The sequence below is a fragment of the Acanthaster planci genome, linkage group LG09, assembly GCF_054643075.1.
Source record: "Acanthaster planci isolate LZ-2023a linkage group LG09, COTS_SCS, whole genome shotgun sequence".
NCBI classification, from domain to species: Eukaryota; Metazoa; Echinodermata; class Asteroidea; order Valvatida; family Acanthasteridae; genus Acanthaster; species Acanthaster planci.
This window is the reverse complement of record NC_141785.1, coordinates 3,244,530-3,268,946: the sequence shown is the minus strand read 5'-3', so window position 1 is coordinate 3,268,946 and position 24,417 is coordinate 3,244,530. Positions and strand designations below refer to the sequence as shown.

At 40.6% G+C, this 24,417-nt stretch overlaps 2 protein-coding genes and 1 long non-coding RNA gene across 6 annotated transcripts in view; 1 reads left to right on the top strand and 2 right to left on the bottom strand.

Moving 5' to 3' along the window:
* The window catches only part of LOC110986742 (uncharacterized), a 37,438-nt gene extending 18,816 nt beyond the window's left edge, over positions 1-18,622 (bottom strand). Inside the window, exons 1-8 of one of the 3 annotated variants that reach the window (XM_087141588.1) lie at positions 18,255-18,622; positions 15,934-16,152; positions 13,778-13,869; positions 11,856-11,920; positions 8,912-9,026; positions 8,041-8,097; positions 3,431-3,492; positions 1,459-1,586 (exon numbers count right to left, since the gene is read on the bottom strand). In XM_087141588.1, coding sequence (XP_086997714.1) covers positions 1,459-1,586; positions 3,431-3,492; positions 8,041-8,097; positions 8,912-9,026; positions 11,856-11,920; positions 13,778-13,869; positions 15,934-16,152; positions 18,255-18,410 — 894 coding nt within the window. In that variant the 5' untranslated portion in view covers positions 18,411-18,622. The remainder of the gene's footprint in view (positions 1-1,458; positions 1,587-3,430; positions 3,493-8,040; positions 8,098-8,911; positions 9,027-11,855; positions 11,921-13,777; positions 13,870-15,933; positions 16,153-18,254) is intronic. The other 2 variants (XM_022248903.2, XM_022248904.2) reach the window with 2 other exon arrangements.
* Positions 18,623-18,685: 63 nt separating this feature from the next.
* Positions 18,686-24,417, top strand: part of LOC147798022 (putative tRNA (uracil-O(2)-)-methyltransferase) — a 9,910-nt gene continuing 4,178 nt past the window's right edge. The window contains exons 1-6 of the mRNA XM_087141586.1: positions 18,686-19,335; positions 20,541-20,646; positions 20,962-21,193; positions 21,771-21,947; positions 22,606-22,784; positions 23,562-23,745. Of these exons, the coding sequence (XP_086997712.1) occupies positions 18,804-19,335; positions 20,541-20,646; positions 20,962-21,193; positions 21,771-21,947; positions 22,606-22,784; positions 23,562-23,745 (1,410 nt within the window). The 5' untranslated portion in view covers positions 18,686-18,803. The remainder of the gene's footprint in view (positions 19,336-20,540; positions 20,647-20,961; positions 21,194-21,770; positions 21,948-22,605; positions 22,785-23,561; positions 23,746-24,417) is intronic.
* The window catches only part of LOC110986745 (uncharacterized), a 9,424-nt gene continuing 6,893 nt past the window's right edge, over positions 21,887-24,417 (bottom strand). For both annotated transcript variants that reach the window (XR_002599185.2, XR_015426534.1), the window contains exon 4: positions 21,887-21,975. This is a non-coding gene — a long non-coding RNA (uncharacterized LOC110986745). The remainder of the gene's footprint in view (positions 21,976-24,417) is intronic.

Here is a 24,417-nt window from a genome sequence, read left to right as displayed (position 1 = left end):
AACGAAGAAAAAAAATCCTCCCCCCCCCAAAAAAAATAGTGGTATCTCAGTCTGGCTAGGCAGAGGTCTGAGAAGCCCAATTTCCTCCATGCTGTTTATATCAGCTCAAGCTCTGACACTGGTGATATACAGGTTTTGAAAGAGTAAATAAGACCACGCTACTAGACACATTCCTAGACAGAGTGGAGCTACAATGTGTGAGTCAACACTGTGAATGTCTGGCCAGATAAACAAGTGCACATTGTACAAGTTTCAAGGCAAATCTGTACCACTGGAGACAGATCAATAAGGCTTAAGGGCTTTCTGTCAAAGAGGGAGCACTTTACATGGAAAAGGCGAGGGGAATGCCAGCATACATCCAATCCAACTCAGTCAAATCAGTGTGCATGACCGATGGCAAGTCCCAAAAACAATACATGTACTACACTTGCTTCACAGACATTACGAATCAACTAGCACGATGTGTACAACGCATGTTCTCATGCATAGCTACCAGTAGCGATCAATATCTGTGGCAAGCCCGGTGGCATAATGAGGGGGAGGGGTGGGGCATAGCTTCCCTCCTCCTTTAAGCCGATGCTGCGTGCCATCCAACGCAGAAGTTCCAGAACAAAAATACAGGAGAGCTATGTATTCAACTGAAAATTTTGCTCCACTCGCTGAGCAACAATCCCTATAAAAATGCCGGTTGGGTTCCTTTGTTTTTCCTTTTGTACAGTACTGCAATACCACACAGCCAATATCTCTTCTATTCAGTATTGATGTAGAGTGTGAGGCGTGCATCCAGCATTACGTCCAAACCTTCTGTTAGAACATTAGGAATTAAAACAGCGTATTTTGCATAATGTATTGAAAGGACATGTGTGAACCCTACAAATATGTATAATTGTTGGTTGTCTATCAAAAGCATAGATCGAGGCCTAATTTTTAAATTTCATAACGAAATCTTAAAAGTTTAATGAGCCAGTTGAGTATTCCAACAGTGCATGCCCAGAATAAAGGGTGTCTGACGTCATTTGGACGTGTGTTCAAGGTCTGCCTGATCAGCTTGACCATTCACGGACCAGCGCACGTGCTTTATTCCCGAAAGACCTTGCTTTTTTGAAATACCAAACTGCCTCCTTAAAAGGAGGTTGATTCTTTCAATGTGTTCTGCCATGGACCCAGTACAAAAGTATGCCATCAGTGGTAACATTGCGTACACTGACAGAAAGTTTTGTGCCTTTTTCACTCTGCGTTTTGATACATTTGTCATGGCGTCATCACCATGCACTTCTGACAGTTCGCAAGGGGTACCAACTAACACTAGGAGGCACTGTTCCTGCCGGCCTCCTTGCAAGTAACATTTACGCAACAGCAAGGAAATGAGAGAGTCAAATCCTCAACAACATTCTCTTTCAATATCACCCGAACCTGACTCTCAGAAGAAGCTGTAATGTCATGGCTCAAATCCCTTACCTGCTCTGTGATGCGTCTGGCGACCAGGGAGGCAACGTGAATGACGCTCAGGACGCGAATGGCCACCAGGAGTAGAAAAGATGCAGAAAAGAGGTTACGCAAGAATGAAAAGGCCAGGGTCACACGAGCTGAATGGGAAAACCAAGTAAAAAAAAAAAGTAAAATCAGAATGAGGAAATAACAAATCTGTATTAATGGCATTTTCAACTTTTTCTTTTTTTTCCATGTGAAGCTTAAATTTAAGGCACCAGCACCAAAAAAAAAAAAAAGCCGTTCTTATGTCTTGAAGGTTGGGATTTTTGCAAATTGTGAAGGACACATTGTAAAATATTCCCAGCATACACAGCTGTCTAAACATCTGCATTACGCAGATCAAGCTGTTTCTGTGGACATGCAAAATGAAGTGTGTTATCAAATACAGATGATGGAAGGCCTTTTCATAAATGTCATCATGCTTTGCCGTTTTGCTTTCGGCAAGGCATACTGTTCACACTGATTTGAAGAGATGTCAATCATGATATTTTTATTCCTTACATGACAGAGCCGGTCAAAGCTGGTCGAAACCAGGCCTGAATTTGACCCCTTCACAGGAGCAGAGCCCATGTTTAACCCCAAAAGAGCTTGGGGGGTGGAATCCGCCCCCCTCGATATTTTTCTGATATGGCCCGCAGTGCATTTTTTTCGAGCGTTGAGCCTTTAGGAGTTTTCAGAGTAACTCTTTTGAGACATTTTGACACCATTTTTGCAAAAAATTAACATACCATTCTCGTGTAGCACACATTTTTCCGTGACGGGTTAGCCAAAAATACTTTTTCCACTGTGATGCTTAATGCACGCCTACTGGCACGCATTTAGCCATGAACTTCAAACAAAACCATATGTCTGATTGAGTTCAAACTTCACCTTTGTACATATAGGGTCTCTACATGCATGCCATGTTAAAAAAAAATTAGGCATGGCACAGAAGAGTTCTTGGGGGAGGGGCCAGAATCCCCCCTCCCTTCCCCATTGTCAGACGGGCCAAAAAAAACCCAGCTCTTTTAGGGTTAAGCTGTGTTGGATTGTTGTTGGTGGGATAACCGGAGTTGCCAAAATCTGAAGGAGTTCAAAATGAATCTGACGTAACATTCACTTAAGTCAAGGCCTGTGGACTTTTTGTGCAAATTAAGGTAGTGTAGTAAATGATAGATACCTTGGAGTTGATAGACTAAACAAGAATTAAAAAAAAAAATCCCACATTTTCACATGGGTTACTTTTGGAGTATTCAAGTGATGGGCAAGGACATAACAGGGAACATTGTTGATATAATGACACTCACTTTCACTTGTGTCTCAGTATTGGCAAAAGAAAAGCCTCAAATGAATTCTTAGTGCAGATTTTATCAACAGAATGTTGATGTTTTGCATAATTCACACCCATGTTTCCTTCTTCCACTTGTCTAGAGACTTGGAGCAACATGCACCCCAAACTTTGAAATACTCTGAAATGAAGTATCGTGGCGGAGGGCCGGGCACTTTTCCTTCCGGCAATTCAACAATTTGTTTTGTTTTTTGGTCGGTACAGCACACTGCTCCCACATACACTTCCCTTTAAGACCGATGCGATCCAGCCACCCATGCCCACCAACTCTGTAGCTGTTTTTTTTTTTGTTTCTCCGCTGCATCCCAGAGGCCAAGTATTGATTCCTCAAGATAACAAACACAACGACCAGCACAGTATCTCTTAATCAAGTCTAATTACAGAACCCCCCCTCCCTCTATGTGTCCCCCTCCAACATCTTTTCCTTCTCTTACTGATGTTAGTTTTAGTGATTGTATCTCGTCGCTCATCCGAGAGCATTGATTTTAAGTTCCCTGTCGTCCATGCACCCCTCTAAATAAATTCCCGGGGGAAGTTTACAAACTCGAGGTGGGGGGAGGGGAGGAAATTTCTTTTCTTGTCTTTTTTTTTGAAGGGGGGGGGGTTACTTACCAAAACCCATTGTTGCCATCGACAGTAGCAGCTGCAGAAATGACTTCTCATCAGAGCTGGCACTGAAACATCAATAGGGAATTTCCTTTTAACACGTCTGGGGAATTCGATTTGGTTTGGGGATGGTTTTAAGTTCATTAACACAGTTTTTTGTCGTTCTTTTTTTCCGTGCGGGGGAGGGGGAAATCTTCAGTTCCAACATTTGAAAATGACAATGTTTCAGCTACGTACACATATGTAGGATACTGCATCTGAGGTCAAGTCAGGTAAAAAAAAAGACCCCCTTTTTTCTTAAAAGCTAGTGAGTAGTTTAATAAGGAGATTGGGTATTGAGTTCTCCATTTCATACGTAAGTAATTGGCCTAAGGCATGTGCAAACATATGAAAATCCCCTGAATACCACACTTAATCAAGTAGTGATTCCTTCAAAGTACAGTGCAATTCTGGAGAGAAAATTTTAACAGGGAAATTTGGGAAAGAATAAGTGTTTGCACGTTAAGGGAAAATATCGTCTCATTCTCAGAGGACCAGATGGACTGAATTCCCTTACTAGTACATGTACTGGTATGTGGTACAAATGTGGTTTTTGTATATTTTTCCTTTTTCTTCCATATTCCATACTACCTCAAGGCAAAGCCTGCACAGGTCTTCTACAAGGTTCAACCATAAAATAGGGAAAAGATTCTTCTCCAATTCTTTTTTTTCTCTCCGGACAAGATGCCAGCACATTACTTGAACACTTAAAAATCTAATTGCAGCTGGAAAAGTAACTCTCTTTTTTGTTCATCTCCAAACACAGCAGAGCTTGACTAAATTACAAACAAGCCTTAATTTGATATCTAATCATTTTGTGATTTTGTTGAAAATTTTCCTGACTTTCAAATTTACACATCTTCTAATGTCACAACAAAGCCCTCGTATCTCCCTTCCAAAAAATGTGAAAAGAGTCCGATCACGTCTCTGATAATTGCTTAGTCCCGCAAAGACCACTTATCAATGTGCTTTCTCCTTAATCAATTTAGACATCCTTCATTAGGTAAGTCACTCGTGTATTAGTAATCTCTGCTCTTGGGGAAGAAGGAAATAAATGCCACCACAACTGGAAAAAAAGAAGAAAAAAAAAAGAGATGGAATAACAAGAAATCCACAGTGGCACAATGTCATGGGTTACGTGCTCGCCAAAAACTTACACTTGATTCACCTTTACAAATAACACAACTGCATTTGGGTTGAATTGAGGATAAATACATTTATTGGTTTTTTCAATGACTTGATGATTTTCAATGGAGAATTTCACTAGGGTATTGCTGAGAGTGCCTATAAGGTTTTCATATTATACGGAGGTGCAATTTCATTTGTGGGTTCTTTGTAGTTTAGTGGGCAATTGTGTGTCAGTGGATTTCTACTCACTGGAGAGTGCGGTGGTTACTTGTCCCAAGGGGCGAAAATGCAATTAACTTGTGGAATTGCTTTATAAAGGTATTTTTGTCCCTTTAATAGCATATTCTGAGCAAAAATAACTGAAGTAAGATGAATTCCTATAGCAATGTGGAAAAAGGTGATTTTCTGGCATGTTTCTGCAGTGCCTTTTTCAACGGACAAGGAGATTGAAGGGGATTTAGTTCAAGCTTTTCCACAAACCTTTGGATTAGTCCTGACTGTGGAATGTAATTTCAACGCTAAACTAAGAAAATGACTGCATATGTAGAAACATTGGGAAATTTTTGATCCCATTTAAATATGACACAACAACAATGCCAGTACATTTTCTTTCGTTAGTATTTTCACATTCACACAACAAATTAATCAGCGGTGAAAATTAAAAGAAAGTTTGGCCCAGCTCTTATGAAAGGGGAAAAATCTACAGTCTATTCCTTTCGACAGAAAAGGATTTGGTACTTTAGGATTGGTTGCAAATGTAAACTAAACTCTTTTCTTTTCGTTTCTTTGAAAGTGCTAAAAGATTTCACAGTTTTCACAACTGAAGTAAAACGAGCCATTTTTAATTTCGCCGTTGTGAATTTAAAATAAATCAGTCATTTATGTTCATTCACTATGCATGATAGGATGAGCGCCAAATATATTACTGCATAAAACAAGAAAAGAACCACAAAAGGTACAAAGAGAGGAATATTACAAAGAGCGATAAATTTACGAGGGGGAAAAAGTTTTTTATAAGAGCACGTGCCCTGAGGATTTCTCTAATTATGAGAAGTCTAAAGGGCTGAGGGACTTTGATGAAGCTGTGTGCATGAAGGGTATGACGGGGGATCTGGGGATCTGATCATCAGCAGTTAGCCCCAGGGTGGGATCAAAGCTTGACAGGTGCTGACTTCTCTAGCTGATGGACTTTTTCCCCCCTTTGCGGGAATGTACGCATTTCTTACCGGTGTGATTCCGCTGACATTTCTGCTTTTGCTTTTTTTTACCCCGGTGAAGATGGGGAAAATTTGGCATTCTGCTTACAGTTACTTTGGGTGTGCTTTCATTAATTTTTTTCTTTCTAAATATGGTTCATCTCGGTATACTGTAATCCTTAAACTTATGGGACTGAATAGGAGAGGGGGGAGTGAATCAAAACAAAATATCTGTTAAACTGTAGGTTTCATCCACTGTTTGTTTTACGCAGAACTATGGTTGAATACAGAGGAAAAACAACGTAGGAGTGATTCACAATAACAGTGCCACACAAAATACAAATCACAGAAAGGCAAGTTTTGCAGCACACTGTCAAAATTGGCAAATTTGTTTCTGACCAATACAATCCAAGTAAGAATGTGTGCATGCATGTGCCGGTATAAAGAGTACACATACACATAAATGTAACTGGATCACTGGCGCTTTACATCTACTGAAGTGATTATAGACATTATGGGCAAAGGTTGTATAGCGCCAAAGGCGCAAGGTGGATAACTCTGCCTGAAAGGTGTAATCACCACGGGTGCCGTTTGAGCAAGCGATACGCCTGCGCGGTTTACGGTAATGCTTGGGCGCAGGCTCACCAGGTGCACGTGCCTGCCGCGGCACCTGCGCCTTTGCATTAATGCGCACTGCGCAGGCGTATCACTTGCTGAAATGGCGCCCATGCGATTACAACGTTTTACGTGTATTCACGGTGAAGTTCTCCATCTTGCGGCGCTATATGATCTTTGGTTATGGGCGACTAAAATGTCTTGGGGACAAGTTTTTGTCCCACAACTCCTTCCAGACTTTCCTAACAACAGAAAGTGCCCCCTTAATGCAGTGACAGGCCTGGGCACATGTGCGAGTACGTGTACTTATCAGACTTCCAAATGCATTTCTGAATTTAATTTAACCTTGCCAAATCCCACAAAAATTCCATGTGATTTCTACTAAACCTTAGGGGGGGTTAAGAATAGCTACTGTAGGATACCGCATTCATCAACGAAGAATAGGCGCTATCTTACGCATGCAAGATATTGACTTTTATGTTGATAAATGACCTCTTCAAAACAAATGCTTGACGGGACACTCTACGTTACTTGTTCCAAGTAAGCTTGGAACCAAAGACGGATTGGTTTCAGAATAAGGCTTTTGATAATGGGTTAGAACAGAGTTCCAGTCCTGTTGCATAGCCTGTGTGTCTACAAACTCAAGTTCCCAATCACTGAAAGGTAGGTACTTACTCAATGTGGCCATTAGAATGGATTTTTTTTCCTTCTGTACACCTTGTACAAAGGTTTATGTGGGCCTGATGAGGCAAATGACTTTAATTAATAATTTCAGCTCTGCTTTACAGGCGAAGGGGTGATGTACAAAGACAGCTAAGCCTACACAGTTTAAGAGGAAATTGAAAAAAACTCATGATCTTATCTGGCCTATTGCCTCAGGAAACTTTCACTGTATATATGATGAAAAAAAAAAGCAATTAAAACAAGTCTGGGCTTCAAATTAAGATGTTATTCATAGACAGTTTTCCTCGTCACAAATTTCGCACTAGAGAGAAAAAAGGAAGTGGCTTCTTTAAAAAGTAATACTAATAAGAAAGTGAAACTGAAACTTATCCATCTCCTGACCTTTAGGGCTGACATTTTCAGCAAAATATGTATGAAAGATATCCGATCAGATTTTTGGTAAGATATACCAAGTCCGATCACAATCAGATTACAGTAATTGAGACGCTGCGCTAATGAGCTTTGGAACTCTAGACGCAGGAGAATGATGCAATCCATACCTGTGCATTTTCTTACATTATTTTTTTTTTTCTTCCCTCCTGAAACGTCCTTTCACTAATTACCACTCACGCTACACGGTTCTAATGTTATGGTGTTAGCCTGCCTCGGCAATTGAGTTTACAATGTGGCGGATAATTTGAACAAATTTGTATAGGACCAGCAACTCCAATCTGCCCGTTGAATAGGTAGTAATTCAGTTACCAATGCTGGCTAAAAGAATGGCAAAGGATGGGCAAACAGCTAAACCACAAAGCATGGTATTGTATAGCTTTTGTGTGATATGTTAGTATGCACACACACGTGTGAATTCCAGCCAAAGTGCACTTTGCGTTTGGGAACAAGTTACAGGCTGATACTTTTCTGCTATAAGCGAGCATTAGCGGAATTTTCCATGCTGAAATGAAATTCAGTCACCTGATGCCAATCCGTGTAGGATGTTCGAAAGACACAAATTCCTCATGAATATTGCCACTGCAAAACATACAAATTCAAGACTGTAATGCCTATTTAAGGATAAATGTACGTAGGGGATGGACCTTTGATATTAAGCTCTGTTCAATCGTATGTGGTTGACGTCAACCACATGGCACTCTGAGCTGAGACAAAGTGCAGTTCATTTACATTGCCCTGGTGGCCAAGTATAACAAATTCCGAAAACCCAACTTTTCTGAAAGAAAATACCACAGCTTTCTAAGTATATTTGGAGTCTTTCTTTGGCTGAGGTGGATTGACAGAGAAGTGATGGAATATGGAAAGTTTCCACAAGTGTGGAAGAGGTGGACGAGGAGCTAGTGAGTTCTTCAAATCAAGGAGACCTGCAATTTTCAAAAGACTTTAGCGGCACTGTTCACTGCAGAATCTACCTGTCATGTCTGTGCGTATGAAAGCACACACGATGGCGGTCCACCTTCAACGGTTTGTGTTTTGTAATGTTGTAACGAGGGATGCAACAGTGCAGGAAGGGCAAAATTCATGTGTTCAGAAATAAGACGGATCAAAGTTGTAATTGAATAAAAACTCTCACCTGAAAAATTCATTAAAAAAAAATCGTGATCAAACCATGTTCAGACAGGAAGACGGGTCAATATCTGTGCATGAGCGTAGCCCTGTCTTATTTTACAGGGAGAATAATGCATCCATAAAGCACTGAGCTCGTATGAGGTTATCATTACTCTGGAATCCGGCCATGTCCTAGCTACCACCGTTTCCCAGGTTACAGCCTTAATGAATTGAGGCATTAGTGAGATGCGACGTCTCGATAACGTATATACAGACGCTCTCTTACTTGATCCACTCCTCGGGCACCTTCATGGGATGAGCCATCATGTTGGATTCCTGCTGCATGGCCCACAGGATGGAGAACATGGCCAGCGTGGCTATCCCGCAGTCTGATATGATGCCTGTTCAAGAGGGACAATGGGAAGAACTGGGCCATGAGGTGGCTGTTCAATATCACTTACTCCTTTGGTGTGGTTCATGGATTTTTGGACTCAACACCTGAAGGACGTATGGCACCAGAGACAAAACCAAGGGTGTCATGCATCTTAGAGGGGGGCGGGGAGAGGAATGCCCATCCCAAATTCTTGCATTGAGGAACGGTTGTGTTATTTCACATGGGTTAAAAGTTGATTTATTTCCAAACGGAATTATGACATACATGCATTCATGACTTCATTCATGGCACATTCTGCAAGAAAAATATACAAGCTTCCTTCTAATTACAGTGAGCTTTCCTGCCTGACAAGGGAATATGAGTTTTTACAAATGGACGCAAGTTCATATTACAATAGCAAAATTAAAAGCCTGAAAAGGGGTTGGGAATACGTTGGAAAACATTATAAATAATTTCTTTTGGGCAACATTTGGCAATATTTCACACTAAGCGTTTTTTAGTTTAATTATTTGAACCATATTTAGAAAAAGTTTAATTTTGGAGAGAAAAAAATCTTATCAAAGCTTTTTATCAACTTCATCACTTCAGTCTTGATTTACAGTATTTTACAGTTTCTTGTTGAGCCTGTTTGGGCATTGTGACTGGATCCCATAAAATGAGTCTTATGGCAATTGTTCAGTTATCCTATTCTAACTTACATTAGGAAGACCAAACCAAGGTCCTTGTTTTGATGTTTATTGGCATCCTGATTAACATAGTACACTGTATGTGTGTCAAAATATGTTAACAGTTCCTTCTGGTTCTACTGTGCAAAATCCTTTAAAGGCCTGTGACTCAAAAGTGGGCCTGATGACTTGTGATTCATGTTCCTGGGTTGGATCACATTGGTTGATTGCAAACCCCAAATCTTTCCAGATTTGTCAAAATTCATCAGGAGATGTGGGAGAAATTTGCAGGAAGCCCAGTGACTATCACTTTCAGCACAGATTGATATGCCTTACATGTTGATGCGGGGAGAATGAGCCATTTGATTCCTACAGATTTTCAGGATTCAAGAAGGTTCCAGACAATAGAGCCTCAGGAGTATACAAATACAGCATGGTTTTGAGGGGAAATAGTGGGAATTGCTGGTCCCAAGGTGTAGGTCAGCTTGACTACATGTACCTCCAGACACAAAGTGGAAGGAGGTAGTCAAACTGACTCACACCGAGGGACCAGTAATTCCCACTATTTTCCCGAAATAAACCATGCTGTATTTGTTTTACTACACTTCATAAATATTCAAACAGAAATCTCACGTTAATTGTACTCACAGACGCCATTGTTGTTTCTGAGCTGCTAAATTTCCATGTGATGATAGTGGGGTGCAGATGTGCACAGAAACAGGGCTTCAATAGTCTGGTGCTGACATACGTTTTTGGTCTTTATTGTAATAGTTATTAGGATACAACTCCAGACTGGTTCCGTAAAGATTAAATGACACAGACCACATATTTACGCGGCGGGTTCCAGAGATGTTTTTTTTATGCTACCAGAAAAAACTACGGCACGGCAGCGAGGTGGATACTCACCGCTATGACGTCACCTGGTTGCGTATCATTTCTACTTCCCAGACGCGAGGTGGATTCGGCCAATGATGCGCTCCGATTTGCTCATGAATATTTATGAAGTGTAGTATAGGGGTATCATATCGCATCTAGCAATGATACACATTAATCTGCTAACTCAAATTTCGAAGTCCTACACCAATAACCCATATTGGGGGCAGCAGACAACATGGATGGAACCCATCCAGTGAAAATGAGCAAGTCAAATGAATTACATGGTGAGCAGACATTGGCCCACATGCAACTCCGAACAAAAAGGATCAAAACATTTATGACAAGCAATATCTGGCACTATATTTAGGCAAAAATTGTCCAATCACGGGCAAAACATAAGTGACTTATTTTTTTTTTTGGCAGAGAGGTTTAATTCAACCCCTCCCACCTAAATGGTGAATGTGTGTGGGGGAGGGGGGGTTTCTGCAATACACAAGCACTGATACATGTTATACAACGTCCATTTGGAAGGTTTGACTTTTACCGAGAGAGGACCACTCAGCACAAACCATCAAGTGCTCTCCTACAATACACTGCAACCTTCATGCACACTGTTTACAAGTACGTATGCCCGCTTTAGTGATGACAAAGAGAGAACAAAGTATAACGGGCACGTCAGTGACAATGTATATGTTTGCTGACGTACATGCGCTAGCCCTTCAAGGAATTTACGGTTAAGTGCACAGATTCAAATAACGACTGGTTAGGCATGTCCAACGTCATTTGTGTGCATCCCACACACTGGAATTCTCATGAGTGGTTACACAATGCCATCTACTCTTTCAGCATGTAGCGCATTCCCAACTAAAATCAAACGTGCCACATGGCTAGCCAACCAAAAAGAAGTGTGAAAGCCAGCAAGTTACCCTAGCTGAATTAACCATTGAAACCAGTATCCAAATCCATTACATTTGTCAAGGTTCGAAAGGGGGGCTTTCAGTTTAAAGCTGACAATCTATGTGAATCAATCATTCCTGAAAATAGCTTTAACGAGACTTGATAGAGAAATGCACTTGTCAAGAGTAATAATATCAACGTATACTTTTCAATTGGGCTTATCTTGAAAAGCCACGCCAGACTCAGCGTATCTAAATGGCACTGCATCTTGCACCATCGTTAAGATTAGGGTTACAAAATAACTGGGGATTTCAGCTGACAGGCCACTCCCAAATTTGTCTCGACAGGGCCCAGGTTCAAACGCCTCTGTAAAAATGTCTAATTGTGTTCAAACTTACCCTCTTCTTTCATTAATGTTAGCAGCAGCAACACAACAGATACGACTACAAGAGCAGCAAGTATCCTGACCCAAAGAAAGCAGAGCGGGTGACAATGTGAATCATCAAACTGAACATGTTTCTGGTCACACAATGCCAAAGGATGTGAAATAGCAACAATCACCTCAGCAGGATCTACTGACGAGAATAATAAATCAGATCAAATTATGAAAAATGTACATACACTACTAGAAATGTTTCAAAATACCATGAATACATTGCGTACACACACACATGCCTAGTGTGGACATTGATTTGCTCTCCTCCGGTTAAGGAAACTCAGGGAAAATGCTCACTACGATAACTGTTTTAAGCTAGATATTTAACTATAATTTCCTGGACTGTTCCTCTTCATTTCACTACCGATGACCCTGACCCCAAAATGCCTCTGAAGCTGTTTCTCAGAGAGGGGAAAACACTGTGTGGACATGTGTGAATCCACATGTCTTCTTACCCTACATTACGTGGACCTCTTTTGTATGTCACCCAGGGTTTGCCCCTAACTATTTTCTCACTTGCCAGCCAAACCAGCAGTGAAGGCTTTTAATTTGTCTGCCAGCATTTTCACACGTACACGCATATACATGTATGTAGGCCCGGCAAAATGTACATACAATGTACCTACATGTATTGTACATGCTAGTTCTCTACTGTGTCGAGTACCTGTAGCGCGCGAACCAAACACGAAATCACAACCGCAACATTTCTAGTGTCACAACTACCAATGACCAATCAGAAAAACCAGTATTGCATATTCATACTATAGCACCCGTAATGCATACATGTACACACACACTCACGTCATACGCGTGGGATGCATATTCATGAACTTACATACATGTACCTCTGCGATGAAGTGCATGAAAGCACGTGCTGATTATTAATGTGACCTTCATTGGTAGAGTACATTATTAGCGTTGGGTATCACAGCCTTCAAGAGCTTGTGACAAATAATTGTGCTGGCATTTCTGAAACCAAGCGTGATTTGCTTACTATTGCAAATCACTTGACCTCTCAGGTTACTTGGCTTGCAAGGACTACCCACATCCATTGTGAAAATGCCATCACTTCATAACGGAGAAAGCAAGCCTCTCAAATCCAGCAATGCTTCGGTTCTTCACTGAATAATCTCTGGAGGACACTGCAAGGTGCAAAGTCTGTTCACTAGTCTTCCCGGCATTGCTCCTGGTTGACTAAATTTCCAAAAGCGTATGCCGTGTCTGGCACCACTTTGAGGGGACAATGTCTTTTTGTTTGGAAACTGGCGACTGAGTTGGTTTGCACAAAAAAATTGTCCCAGTAACAAATTTGTCCCCACAATAACCATCATTCAGCAATGCGTGAAGTGCCCACAAGTGAGGCTCAAACATGCATATGTGCATACAAAAGCAAACGTTCCCCTCAGAGACAGCCTGGCATTCCCTGTAGGACTGTGACTGACGGGTACCTGGATATCTTCAGTCCCAGAATCTCTGCTATCCTAATACCTGAGACTCAACTGTTACAGGCGAAACCTCTTGACTCTGATACTTTTTTTACATGCTTCTCTGAATGAGATGTACCACTTCAAGGGGACTTTTAGTACTGGCATTTACAAAAACATGTGGAGAGAGCACTCCATGGCAGTGTAGTACAGAGAAATTTTCCAACCAAATCATGTAATAAAAAAAAGCTTGACTTATCAGTCTAAGAGTCACACTTTCATCGGTGTCCAACTGTTTGAAACAAAGCAGTCCCTACCTAGGCTGCCCCTAGTGGGCGTGCAAAGCGAGTGTTTCCAATTACGAGACACGGAGCTCAATGGAAAGTTCTACGCTGTTTCAACTGGATGCCTTCAAATAAATTACCTGGTGTCAAGAACCATTTTTCAGTGTAACACTTACCACCTGACAGCTGGTGAGCTTGAAGATAAAAGAGCATAACCGATGATGACAGAGAGTAAATAGCTTATCCCAGCTGCACCAAGTATCAAAGACTGGTAGGAAGGAAATGAACAATAATGTTTAACAAATCTATCTCATATTCTTCAACATTATCACTTTTACGGAACCACAAAAGGGCCATTGTTCACAGGATGCTATCAAAGGTGCTTTCACACTGTTTACACCCTTGGGCAGTCAGGTGGGAAGTCGGGCATGCATTCTTTAGTTGACTCCACGTCCTTTGATATCCCAATTTATTTTCTGCTAGGGCTTGAAATAAAAGTGCGTTTCAGTCCCACCCTGGACCCAAACTCAGCTAGCCTCATGGCTCTTCTAAATACCAAGTTATGCACTCATGATTAGCACCTTGTGTCAGCACTGTTACGTACAGTTGCAAAAGGTGCATTGACATATGCCTGTTATTCTTTCCTAAACTCCTAGCACCATACAGCTGTATGTTCTGCTATTAAACGAACTGGGTGACAGTATTTTTCTGACTTGAATACATGAAGTAAAGCTTTGTTTACGTGTTAAACTTGCCACCTTAGTTGCAGCAAACGGAGCACATTTTCAACTTTTTGGATCTTAATATTCATGAGCCAAGGCATGATGCCACTCAAGGCAGAACAGGAGGGTCTCCGGATAGCTTTTGTGTACGAAATATGTATCACAACTTTTCTACATTTTCTTGAAGTAGGTTCCGTTTCATACTTGGTTTTCACATTAAACACCATGTCTGGACAATAGTAATGGCCAATATTTGTTCAAAGATTATTGGTGGGTGATTTCGAAGGACCGATATTTGTACTGTTTTAATGCTCTTTCTGACAAGGAGTGCCTTCCATGACAACACAAATATAGCACCCCCATGCATACATTGATAAAAGTATTTTCTAAGAATTATGTGTAACATCTCCTTTTCACTTCCTGAATAAGTATTTAGATCTTGTTTCATTTTGTAACACATGGTAGTAAGCATGAAAATAAACTGAGCTGATCCAATGCGTGTTAACTTTAAGCAGAGATTCTTCACTTACAGCAACAGGGCCCTCAAACTGGGCCCTGACTGCATGTTTGCAACGGTTTTATGCAGACTACTAAGCTTTTACTTGCAGAGAATCCATCAATTTCATAAGCACAGCAAAAGAGGAAAAAGCGACCTTCCTCAGTGATGTTACAATATAAATTTGCAAGTCCCTATGAATGAGCAACTGTTTGTAAACAACATGAAATGCTATTTTAAAAGCAGCATGATTACCTGCAGCGATACATCAGCAGGGGTGCAAAAAACATCTTTGTAAGAACTGTGAAGGCCGGCTCAAACTTCAGGCAACACAAAAGCAAAACGAATTTGACACCACGACAACTTAGTGGGAAAATTTTGCTCGAGTTGAAATGTGTTCAACTTTTATGCATTCGCTTTGCGATTATTTGATCTGACGTCACAAATACGCGCCAAGTATGAACCAGAGCAAGGACACTGGACCCTGTTCATCAAGGTTTTCCCTCCTGCTTCTGAAATTTCCTTCCTCATTTCCGATTACTTTAGCAATGCAATCAATTGAGAATGGCATTGAGGGAGAAACATTCATTTTGGGCTATGCCAAATATCCAAATATTTGATCGATTCTTGAATCTTCAAATGTTATTTTTCGAATTTGAATATTTAAATGCAAAATTCACGAAAAGGAAGGGACAATTTTTTGTTTTACATGAGAAAAATTGCACTTTGAAGGCTTGTTGCAAGCAGTTTCAAATAAAAAGTGTCAGAAATCCTACAATTTAAAAAGTAAAATATTCTTTACACGACTTAAAAGGAGTAGAAATTTTCAACAGGGCAAGAAGTCTTGTTCATCTCTTAAATTTTGCTAAATCATAACTGAAGATACTCCTAGATGTGAGAAGCTATTATATTGATTAGAATGTAAAATTGTGTGTGTTATTGCAACTGATTTTATATGGTTTGTTCATCAACAATCTGCCACTCGGTGCGACTGAACATTCGGATATTCGATCAAATTGAAGGTCGAATATTTGAAAAGTGAATTATATGAATTGACTCAGCCCTACATGCATTTCTGTAAAGCTTGTCATTGCTGAATGCTGACCACACGCACCTTCATGAGGAGTGGCTGTTCCTCAATCTGCTCGGCCATGCGACTGCTGGTCCTGACTGACACCCGGACCAACTCCACGGCCTCAATAGTCAGGAAGACTGGCTCTGACAGCCAGATTAGCTTATCGTAGACCCACAGGAACAGGTAGGGTACTACAGTGATGGGCAAGGCTAGTATGATGCAGAACAGTGCTGTTTGAAAGAACGGTATGAGCGACACCTGCATGTGTATGAAGAATATTGTTAGAAATTGACAAGCCTCCATTTTTTCTTTCTTTGAATGTCAGTCTTTCAAAGTAATTTAATTTAGAGATTCTCAATGACACTAAAATGTAATACGTTCAAGTTAAAATAAAAGCACACAATGTTTGTAAATTATATTTAGAATCATTCCACTAACTTATGGTGTTTTTTTGGTTTATCACTGCAGGAGAATCAGAGAGACAAGATCTTTTATTTCAGGAAACTGCAATTCACCACATTAATTTGTCTTGGAAAACACACAAGTCCACAGACCACTGTCTATTCCTTATTGGATGGAAATGCATGTACATGTCTGGAGTCAATCAATGTGTTAAAACCATCAAAAAGTAAAAACCTTAAATCTTTAGAAGGAAATCAGTCTTTCAGTGATTGCTCACAGCGACAATGCAGCGATCCATTTTTCTGGAAGCAACAATTGCACCTGGATGACTCATTCCATCATAAAGTCAGCAATTTCATTAATTATTTATTTACCAGTATGTATCAATATGATGTGTTTTGGCAAGTAAACATGGTAAAGTGGTGAGCCGTGGGGGAAAAAATTAGGCCTAATGTTTAGGACCGTATAGTAGCCAGGTCCCTTCTGGTAATTTCACCAACTGTTACCAAGTGTGCTTGGTTTTTCAGTAGGTGGCAAAATACATGTGAGGGCATGAAGGGGCCTGGAGACTCTACTGTAATGGATGTTAATTCTTTCACTTTTGTGTGGACCCTACACTTACAACATAAGCCTTATGCTTATTGTTAATAGTAATGTGTAATTGTGTATGGGTGATTTTGCATAATGGTAGTAAGGCATTGTGGGAAGGAAAAAAGGGCAATGATTGCTCCTTTTTCCTTTCTGCAGACATGACAGACTGCATTCCTAAGAACGTCGGTCACTTTGGCACCTTGCCAACTCGGCACGTCTACCAACTTGACACCTCGTCAACTTGGCACCACGTCAGCGTCTAGCCAACTCGGCACCTTGCCAATTTAGCACCTCAAATGTTGCCTCCGGTCTGCATTGTCCAACTCGGCACCTGACCGACTCGGCACTCGAACCGAAGCAATTGGTTCTAATTCCGAACATGTGCTTAGTTAATTTTAATTGATTTGGAGATTGGGTAATCCGCATGGATTATGGTAACCCAATTAGTTCAACAAAGAAATTCATAAAGAAACATAAAGAAAAAGATTGAAGGAAACCCATTTTTGAAATTAAAGTCCGATTTTATTTTAAAAAGAGAAAAATAACCCTTGCTTTATCTTGGCAACTCTATGAAAGCTCGTTATCGAAGTTGCCCCTGTGTCTCCAGCCCCCCTGGCAGACCCAACCTGACCAACAAGCCGAGTGGCTACTGGGCCCAACTGAATACTCATATTGCTCTGCAAATACACGGCCCAGCCCACTGTGCATGCAACGCTGGCAACTGGTCACAGCTTATGGGCAGGCAGGGTGATCCATGCCGGCTGGGTCCAGCCGGTTATACTAACTGGGAGAGCTAAGACAGTGGTGGACTAGGCACCCTCTCGAAAAAAAAAAAAAAGACTGAGGCCTAGCCCTTTTTGAGAAACAAGCTATTTTAGAAACTTTTCTTGAACTTTTCTTGTCTAAAGATTTGGAGGTGTAGATTCCATTAATATAAAAACAAAATCTCCAAACAATGGGTTGGTTGGTTGGTTGGTTAGTGCAATGTTCCTGTACCTCATTCGCTTAGTCTTACTCTATCTACCGCGTACCGCATACAGTACGTTCCGTCCGTGTAGGTGCCGAGTTTGAGAGGTACCGTGTTGGCAAGGTGAATGCCGAGCTGGCAAGGTGCCGAGTTGGTGGGTGCCGAGTTGACCAGGTGCCGAGTTCGCAGGTGCCAAGTTGGCAAGGTGCCGAAGTGACCGGTTACCCATTTCTAATTCATATCATACCCACTGCTTGTGCAACTTCCAACACAGCCAACATCATGAACATGGGCATGTCGAAAAGAGTTGACATTTCAAAATGAAAAACGAATCCGATAATTTGATATAATTTCTTCTATCTTTAGAAATGACTTAATATTGTCAGTTTTTCAAACTTACCAATACACCTGGCAAAGCAGCGCCAATTAGTGTGTGTAACATCATCATCAAGGACAATCTAAGCACAACCTCCGGCCCACAAAATGACCCAAAGAGGGGCATCGTTATCAGCCAAAGTAATGGCACAATTGATAAACATTCCATAGGGAAACACATAATGACTACTTATTACTTATTTGTCGATATTAAAGAAAATGTTAGGTCTTTATAAGTGCTTTAATCTTAACCCCTAGCAAAGTGGTTACTAATCGTGGAAACACACTGGCACTGCAGCGCACGCAGACGACGGGTTCGAATTTCGCAGCAAGCAAATAGTCCGTTTCTCTAATAGTAACACGCCAACTTTCACGTTATGACTATAACTTACATGTGGCGGGTACCAGACTTCAGAACTACGCGTTTTTTCCCCAGCATGCATTACAGTCGGAAATTATGGCAGCGCTTCCGGTGATGTGACGTACGATGCAGCGTTAGCGCTCATAAATTGTTTAATTTCTTGAATTTTGTGTATTTTCATACTGTGGCTCACTTTTACAAGCGGTAACAAGCATGGAAGGCATTAACTGGCGAAATATTAGAGGCATCGTAACCTCTTGTGGGGTGGAAACGTTTATGAAAGCAGTGGAAATTTGGCTGTTGAAACCGCACGTCGTTAACCGTAGACTTTCAGGAGCAGTCGTTGTGTGCAGAACGCACACGACGTGTAAGAACAGTGCAGCGACGACGTTACGGCAGCTTATCAAACAGTTTTCAACCACAAGCTGCGAATTGAGAGACAGTTTCCTTACTGAGAGTATTGCAACATTTACGGAAGACCACTTGCATGACCTTGATTTGTCACATGGTAAAATTGGGGGTAGGCCTAGGCCTAAAAATGGAAACCTTCCAGAAAATGAGCGCGTCAAAAGAGTATTTGAACTGGACGAGCAGAGTCACGATGTTGCAACTACTAGTCCACAGCTGTCAGATGAAACATACAGTTCAGCAGTTGAGCTGTATGTGAGGAAGCTTATACCGCGAATCACTGGACATACCAGACATGGAAATACTGAAGAATCCATGAATGAAATAATAATGATTGGTAATTAATAGCCTGACCGCCTTTTTAAACATTTGGACAGGGTCGGACTATTGACCGACAATATCTGAATGTTTAAAAAGGCAATTTGTAGAGTCTAAGTTACTGTAACTTGGACATGTTGGACTACATGTAGATAGGCTGTCGGCCCTACTTATCACAGTATTGAGCCAGTACTAGCCATATGGGGCAGCGCAGACATCCGGGGTTAAACAAAAATACGGGTAGCAACCACACCGCGGCCGGTGAAAACAACTGCAATGAGCATGCGCAGATCAAAGAAAAGATTGCATAACTGGATCCTCGGACTAGCTGGTGCGTGCGTACGTTGCCAAGGTCCCTGTTTGCACCGGCGTAGTAGGCCTACCTGTCATTTTGTGAGAATACCGGATGTCCGTGCTGCCCCGTAGGCAGATCAATTTTTCACCAATTTAGTTGTATGAAATTTCATTCTGTTGGTTATGTGTTCAGTCTGAACATGTCATAAATTTTGTTATTCTTGAGTTTTTTGAGTGGAGATGATGTAAATATTGTGTGTCGTGTGTACATGTATTCAAACAGTGGAGGCGCACATCACAACTCGAGTCCCTGTATTTGGAGACCCTTTATTTGGAGACAAAAGCAGTCTCCTGAAAGAGAAAATGTCTCCAAGGCGACAAGTTTTCCCAAGTGGGCTTAGGTACAAAAATATCCACATGCTACTGTCAATTTTTCTCCCATATTTTCCATTCATATAATTTAGTTACGTTGTTTTTATGAACTTTGTGCCATGTGACTTGATTAACTTTATCATAAAGAATTGATTTTCAAAAAAATTGTTTGAATGAAGTCTTTTCTCCACCCTTTATGTGCCATTGCAGACGCCTGCTTGTAATGGTGGGATCTCCATGCCCACTTGGAAAAAAATTTTCCCCATTGTTTCTTTGTAGGGACTGGTTTTGTCCATAAAGGGACTTCGAAAAACAAGAACTGTCTCCGATGCGCCTTTATTGTCAACAGTGGATAGGTTAGAAAAATGGAGAAAGAGTTCAGTATTCAGTCCATTCTTGGACTTTTGTGAACATCAACATGTTTTGAAAAACATACCTGAAACAACTTTTCCTCAGCTTCAGTTTTACCCAAGCTGAATAGGATGGAGTTTGCCAACAGTGGTGGTGAGTACTATCGTGGAGGTGATGATTTCTATTAAATGTTTCATATTCTTCCAGATCATGTTGAGTGTGAAGCCACATTCATTCTTCTACAAAGAGAAATTGACAACTGGAATGCACTCCAAACGGTTTACAGACTGAGCTTCTCTTCAAAAGCATCAAGGTAATGTAACTTATTCAACAGGAAAGGTTCTTCAGTTTAAAAAGTCATTTGCTGCACATTCCAATATTGAATAGTTGCTACTTTTTGCTTCAAGAACAAGTGAAATTTATAAGTGTGCATACATTTCGTATGAGTTATGAATTTGTAAATGAGAAATGACAGGACAAATAACACGAGAGACGTAAACACAGTTAAAGGCAAAGAACTGCTAACAAAGTGCAGCAATTGGAAAAAAAAATTCAAAGTATCTTTCCAAATGGCATGAACATCTGCACAACTGTGAAACTCCTTTTGACATATCCATCCTCTCCTCAGGATTAGTCTCCATATTTCAGAGAACTACAAAGAGCCGCAGTCCCCATCCCTAGCTGTCACATGTCCAACGGTAGCCTGGCTGCAAGACTGCTTACTGCCCAAGATAGCCAAGTGGGCATCCAAAGTCAGTGCCGATGCCCCAGTGAAGAGTTCCCAGGTCCTCGTATCCATGGAGAAATACAGCGCTCTGTACGGGAAACTGAAGAAAAAATACGGAGCAAAATTTGTCAAGGTGTGGAAAAAGATTTTTGTCTCTACAGCCCCTTCAAAATCAGACAGGATATACAGAATATAGTGAAATAACCAAATCTCTCTGAATAAAAGAAATTGAACTGATGGCAATAAAAACTAAAATCAAGAAAAGTGTGGATGAAATGTAGTGAAAAGTAATTGCAATTTTGTGATATGTGATTGTAACTTGTATATCTCTACTCTGGGTTACACAGAACCTCGTAGAATCGTTGTAAAAATGGGTATATCTGTGTATTAAGATAATTCTCAACAGTGTTCATTAAATAGAAATCAGTGGTGCAAAATTGAGTTTAGCACTCAGAATTACAGATTCAAATCTAGCAGAGGTTGCACAATCTTTTTGTGAAAACTGTATAAAATAACCGCAGAAGTATTTGAAAAAAAAAGAATTCCAAGTCCTTGATGTCAAGACACCAATGCATTTCTATAAGGTAATAACATGCAATATAGCTTTGAACTTGCAACAAATTCTACTCAGAAATGCTTCCATAATGTCGTATACAAGGATTTGATGAAAAATGGGTCGTAGTATTATGATGATTATTATTTTAAATCAGATTTGGCCAGAGAACACCGATCCCCTGAAGTTTGTGTATGAGGATGTTGCCATAGCAACCTACCTCATTGTTCTGTGGGAGCAAGAGCAGGTGGAGAAGGGGTTGAAGAGTCCCCAGTCCTTTGTTGACTTGGGCTGTGGCAACGGACTGCTGGTGCACATACTCAACGGTGAAGGGGTAAGTTATGGTATGTTGAAGGACGACTCTACGAAGCAGAATTAGAGTAAAAAAAAGATTGGAACATGTTTTTGGAGAAACAGAATGTATTTTTTTTTAATTTAACCTTTTTTTAATCTACTGTTATTGAAAATGCAGTGTTTTCTGAAATTTCCGAATTTTTGTAAAATTCATTTGTGCTGAAAAAAATGATTTCAGTCCATACTTACTATTTCATTTTTGGAAATGAATTTCAAATTTAAAACACTCTTTCTTTGTTAACATTAGATTCGAAAAACCATTTGATTTGTTAAAACTGACTTCTGTTTCTCCAAAAACCATATTTCAATCTATTTGACTTAATTCTGCTGGGTACTAATCCTTGCACATACATATAGGTATAGACTAATATGCGAACATTTTTAATGTCCGACTCAAATTATCACAATGAGTTGCAAGTCACCAGGGCAACATTTGATTTGAAGGCCTTTGAAAAGAATCTGACACAATGGAAAATCCCCAGGATTCTCCAACATTTTTCACCTCATAATATCAAAATGAAAAAGCTGTGATTGTTTAAACTAAAATAACAATTTCAAAATGGTCTGAAGATTTCATTTTGTGTGGAACCCGGTTATATATGATAAAGTTACGTTTTATTTCACGACTATTTTTTTAGTATCCTGGAAAGGGCATTGATTTGAGAAGAAGGAAGATTTGGGACCTGTATGGACCAGAGACCCATCTGGAAGAGTGTTCTATAACTCCATCTGATACTTTCCTTTTCCCGGATTGTGATTGGCTGATTGGCAACCATTCAGATGAGCTGACACCATGGATACCCGTTATGGCAGCAAGGTGTTACTTGGAGTGTTTTCTCTTGGGTTGGATTATTTGGGTCTGGTGAGGCTGAATGTGGTTGGGATGCTTGTATGGGATTGGGTTGGGCTGAGTTGGATCAGGTTGGATTTGATTGGATTGGGTTAGAGTATATAAGATTCGATTGGATTTGTTCGGGCTGGGTTGGATTGGGTTTGGTTCGGTACGTAGGATTGATTTGGTTGGGTTGGATTGGGCTAGGTTAGTCTGGATTGGGTTTGACTTGGTTGGATTTGGTTTGGTTTGGTTTGATTGGGTTGTATTGGGTTGTGTTGGGTTGTATTGGGTTAGGTTAGGTTGGAATTAGGTTCATTGAATTGTGTTTTATTTCGTTGCATTTGGCTAGGTTGATTTACTTCGGGTTTGTTAGGTTGCACAGGGGTTGATTGACTGATTTTGGGTTTTGCGCAGGATGTATTGGGTTTAGATTGACTTACTGATCAAAATTCTAGCTTGGCTTCAATTGGATTACATTGATTTGCACTGAATCAGGTTGACATGCAGTAAATTGGATTACTTGTGTTCACACTGGGTTTGGATGGGTTAAAGCGGGCATTGAATGGAGAAGGCTTGGTCAGGTTCAGATTGAGTTCTTGTATGCCAGGCTGGCTTGAGTGTGAAAAGAAGGAACAACCCGGGAACAACCCGGAACATCCCATAGCAACCCGGTTTCACCGGATAGCTATCATTCTTGCAGCCACCCCTGTAGCAGTGTATTCTGAGCTTATATGCAAGTGACCAACTCCATATTCACAGGTCGTCCTACTCAACCAGATACTTTGTCCTTCCCTGCTGCTTCCACGACTTTGACATGAAGTACATGAGGACCGACCAGACCAAGACCCAGTACCGTGCCTACCTGGACTTTGTTGAGGAAGTGGGGCAGGTGTGTGGCTTCCAAGTGCAAGAGGACACAATGAGAATCCCATCCACCAAAAGGGTGAGACTGATTTCTGCCATTTTGCTGTAGTTTTTTTGGCCATCAGTGAGACTATCTCTCGATACTATCATATCTAGCAGGCAGATGTTATCCAGTAAGTTAATATGTTTAAAAAAATAAATGTACTCACGGCGATGGCCAATAAAATGAAACATATACACATAGTAAAAAAACAAACTCTTCAATGTTTTCGAAGCGGGCACAATTATGTGATGTGACATCTGTTTCTTCAGTAAGTTGGTATGTTGGACTTCATCATTCCGAGCCCTGTGTCATTTGTTTTCTGTGCTACAAAAGCCTATTTCCATGAAATCAACTTTAAGAAGGCCTTAGGCACACGTTTGTGTGTACATCAAATACATCTCAGGTGCTGCAGCATCACATCAATATGACTTTATGGAAATTAAATGTACACCACCCATACAACCCTGTACAGTTGAACCCCAATAATAAGGGGACCGTTGAAACAATATCAGTCTTATAGCAAGATAAATGTTAGGTCCCAAGTGTTATTTTCTTTCTATTACAAATAATACAAGGTTTCTGTAACAACAAGAAAATTTTTACAGTCCCAAAGACCTTGTTATAAAGGTGTTGGACTGTATTGCATCACTTTCATTTAGGAGAACCTGATAGAAACTTTGTTTCCTTTGGGCTTTTTATTTTTTAACT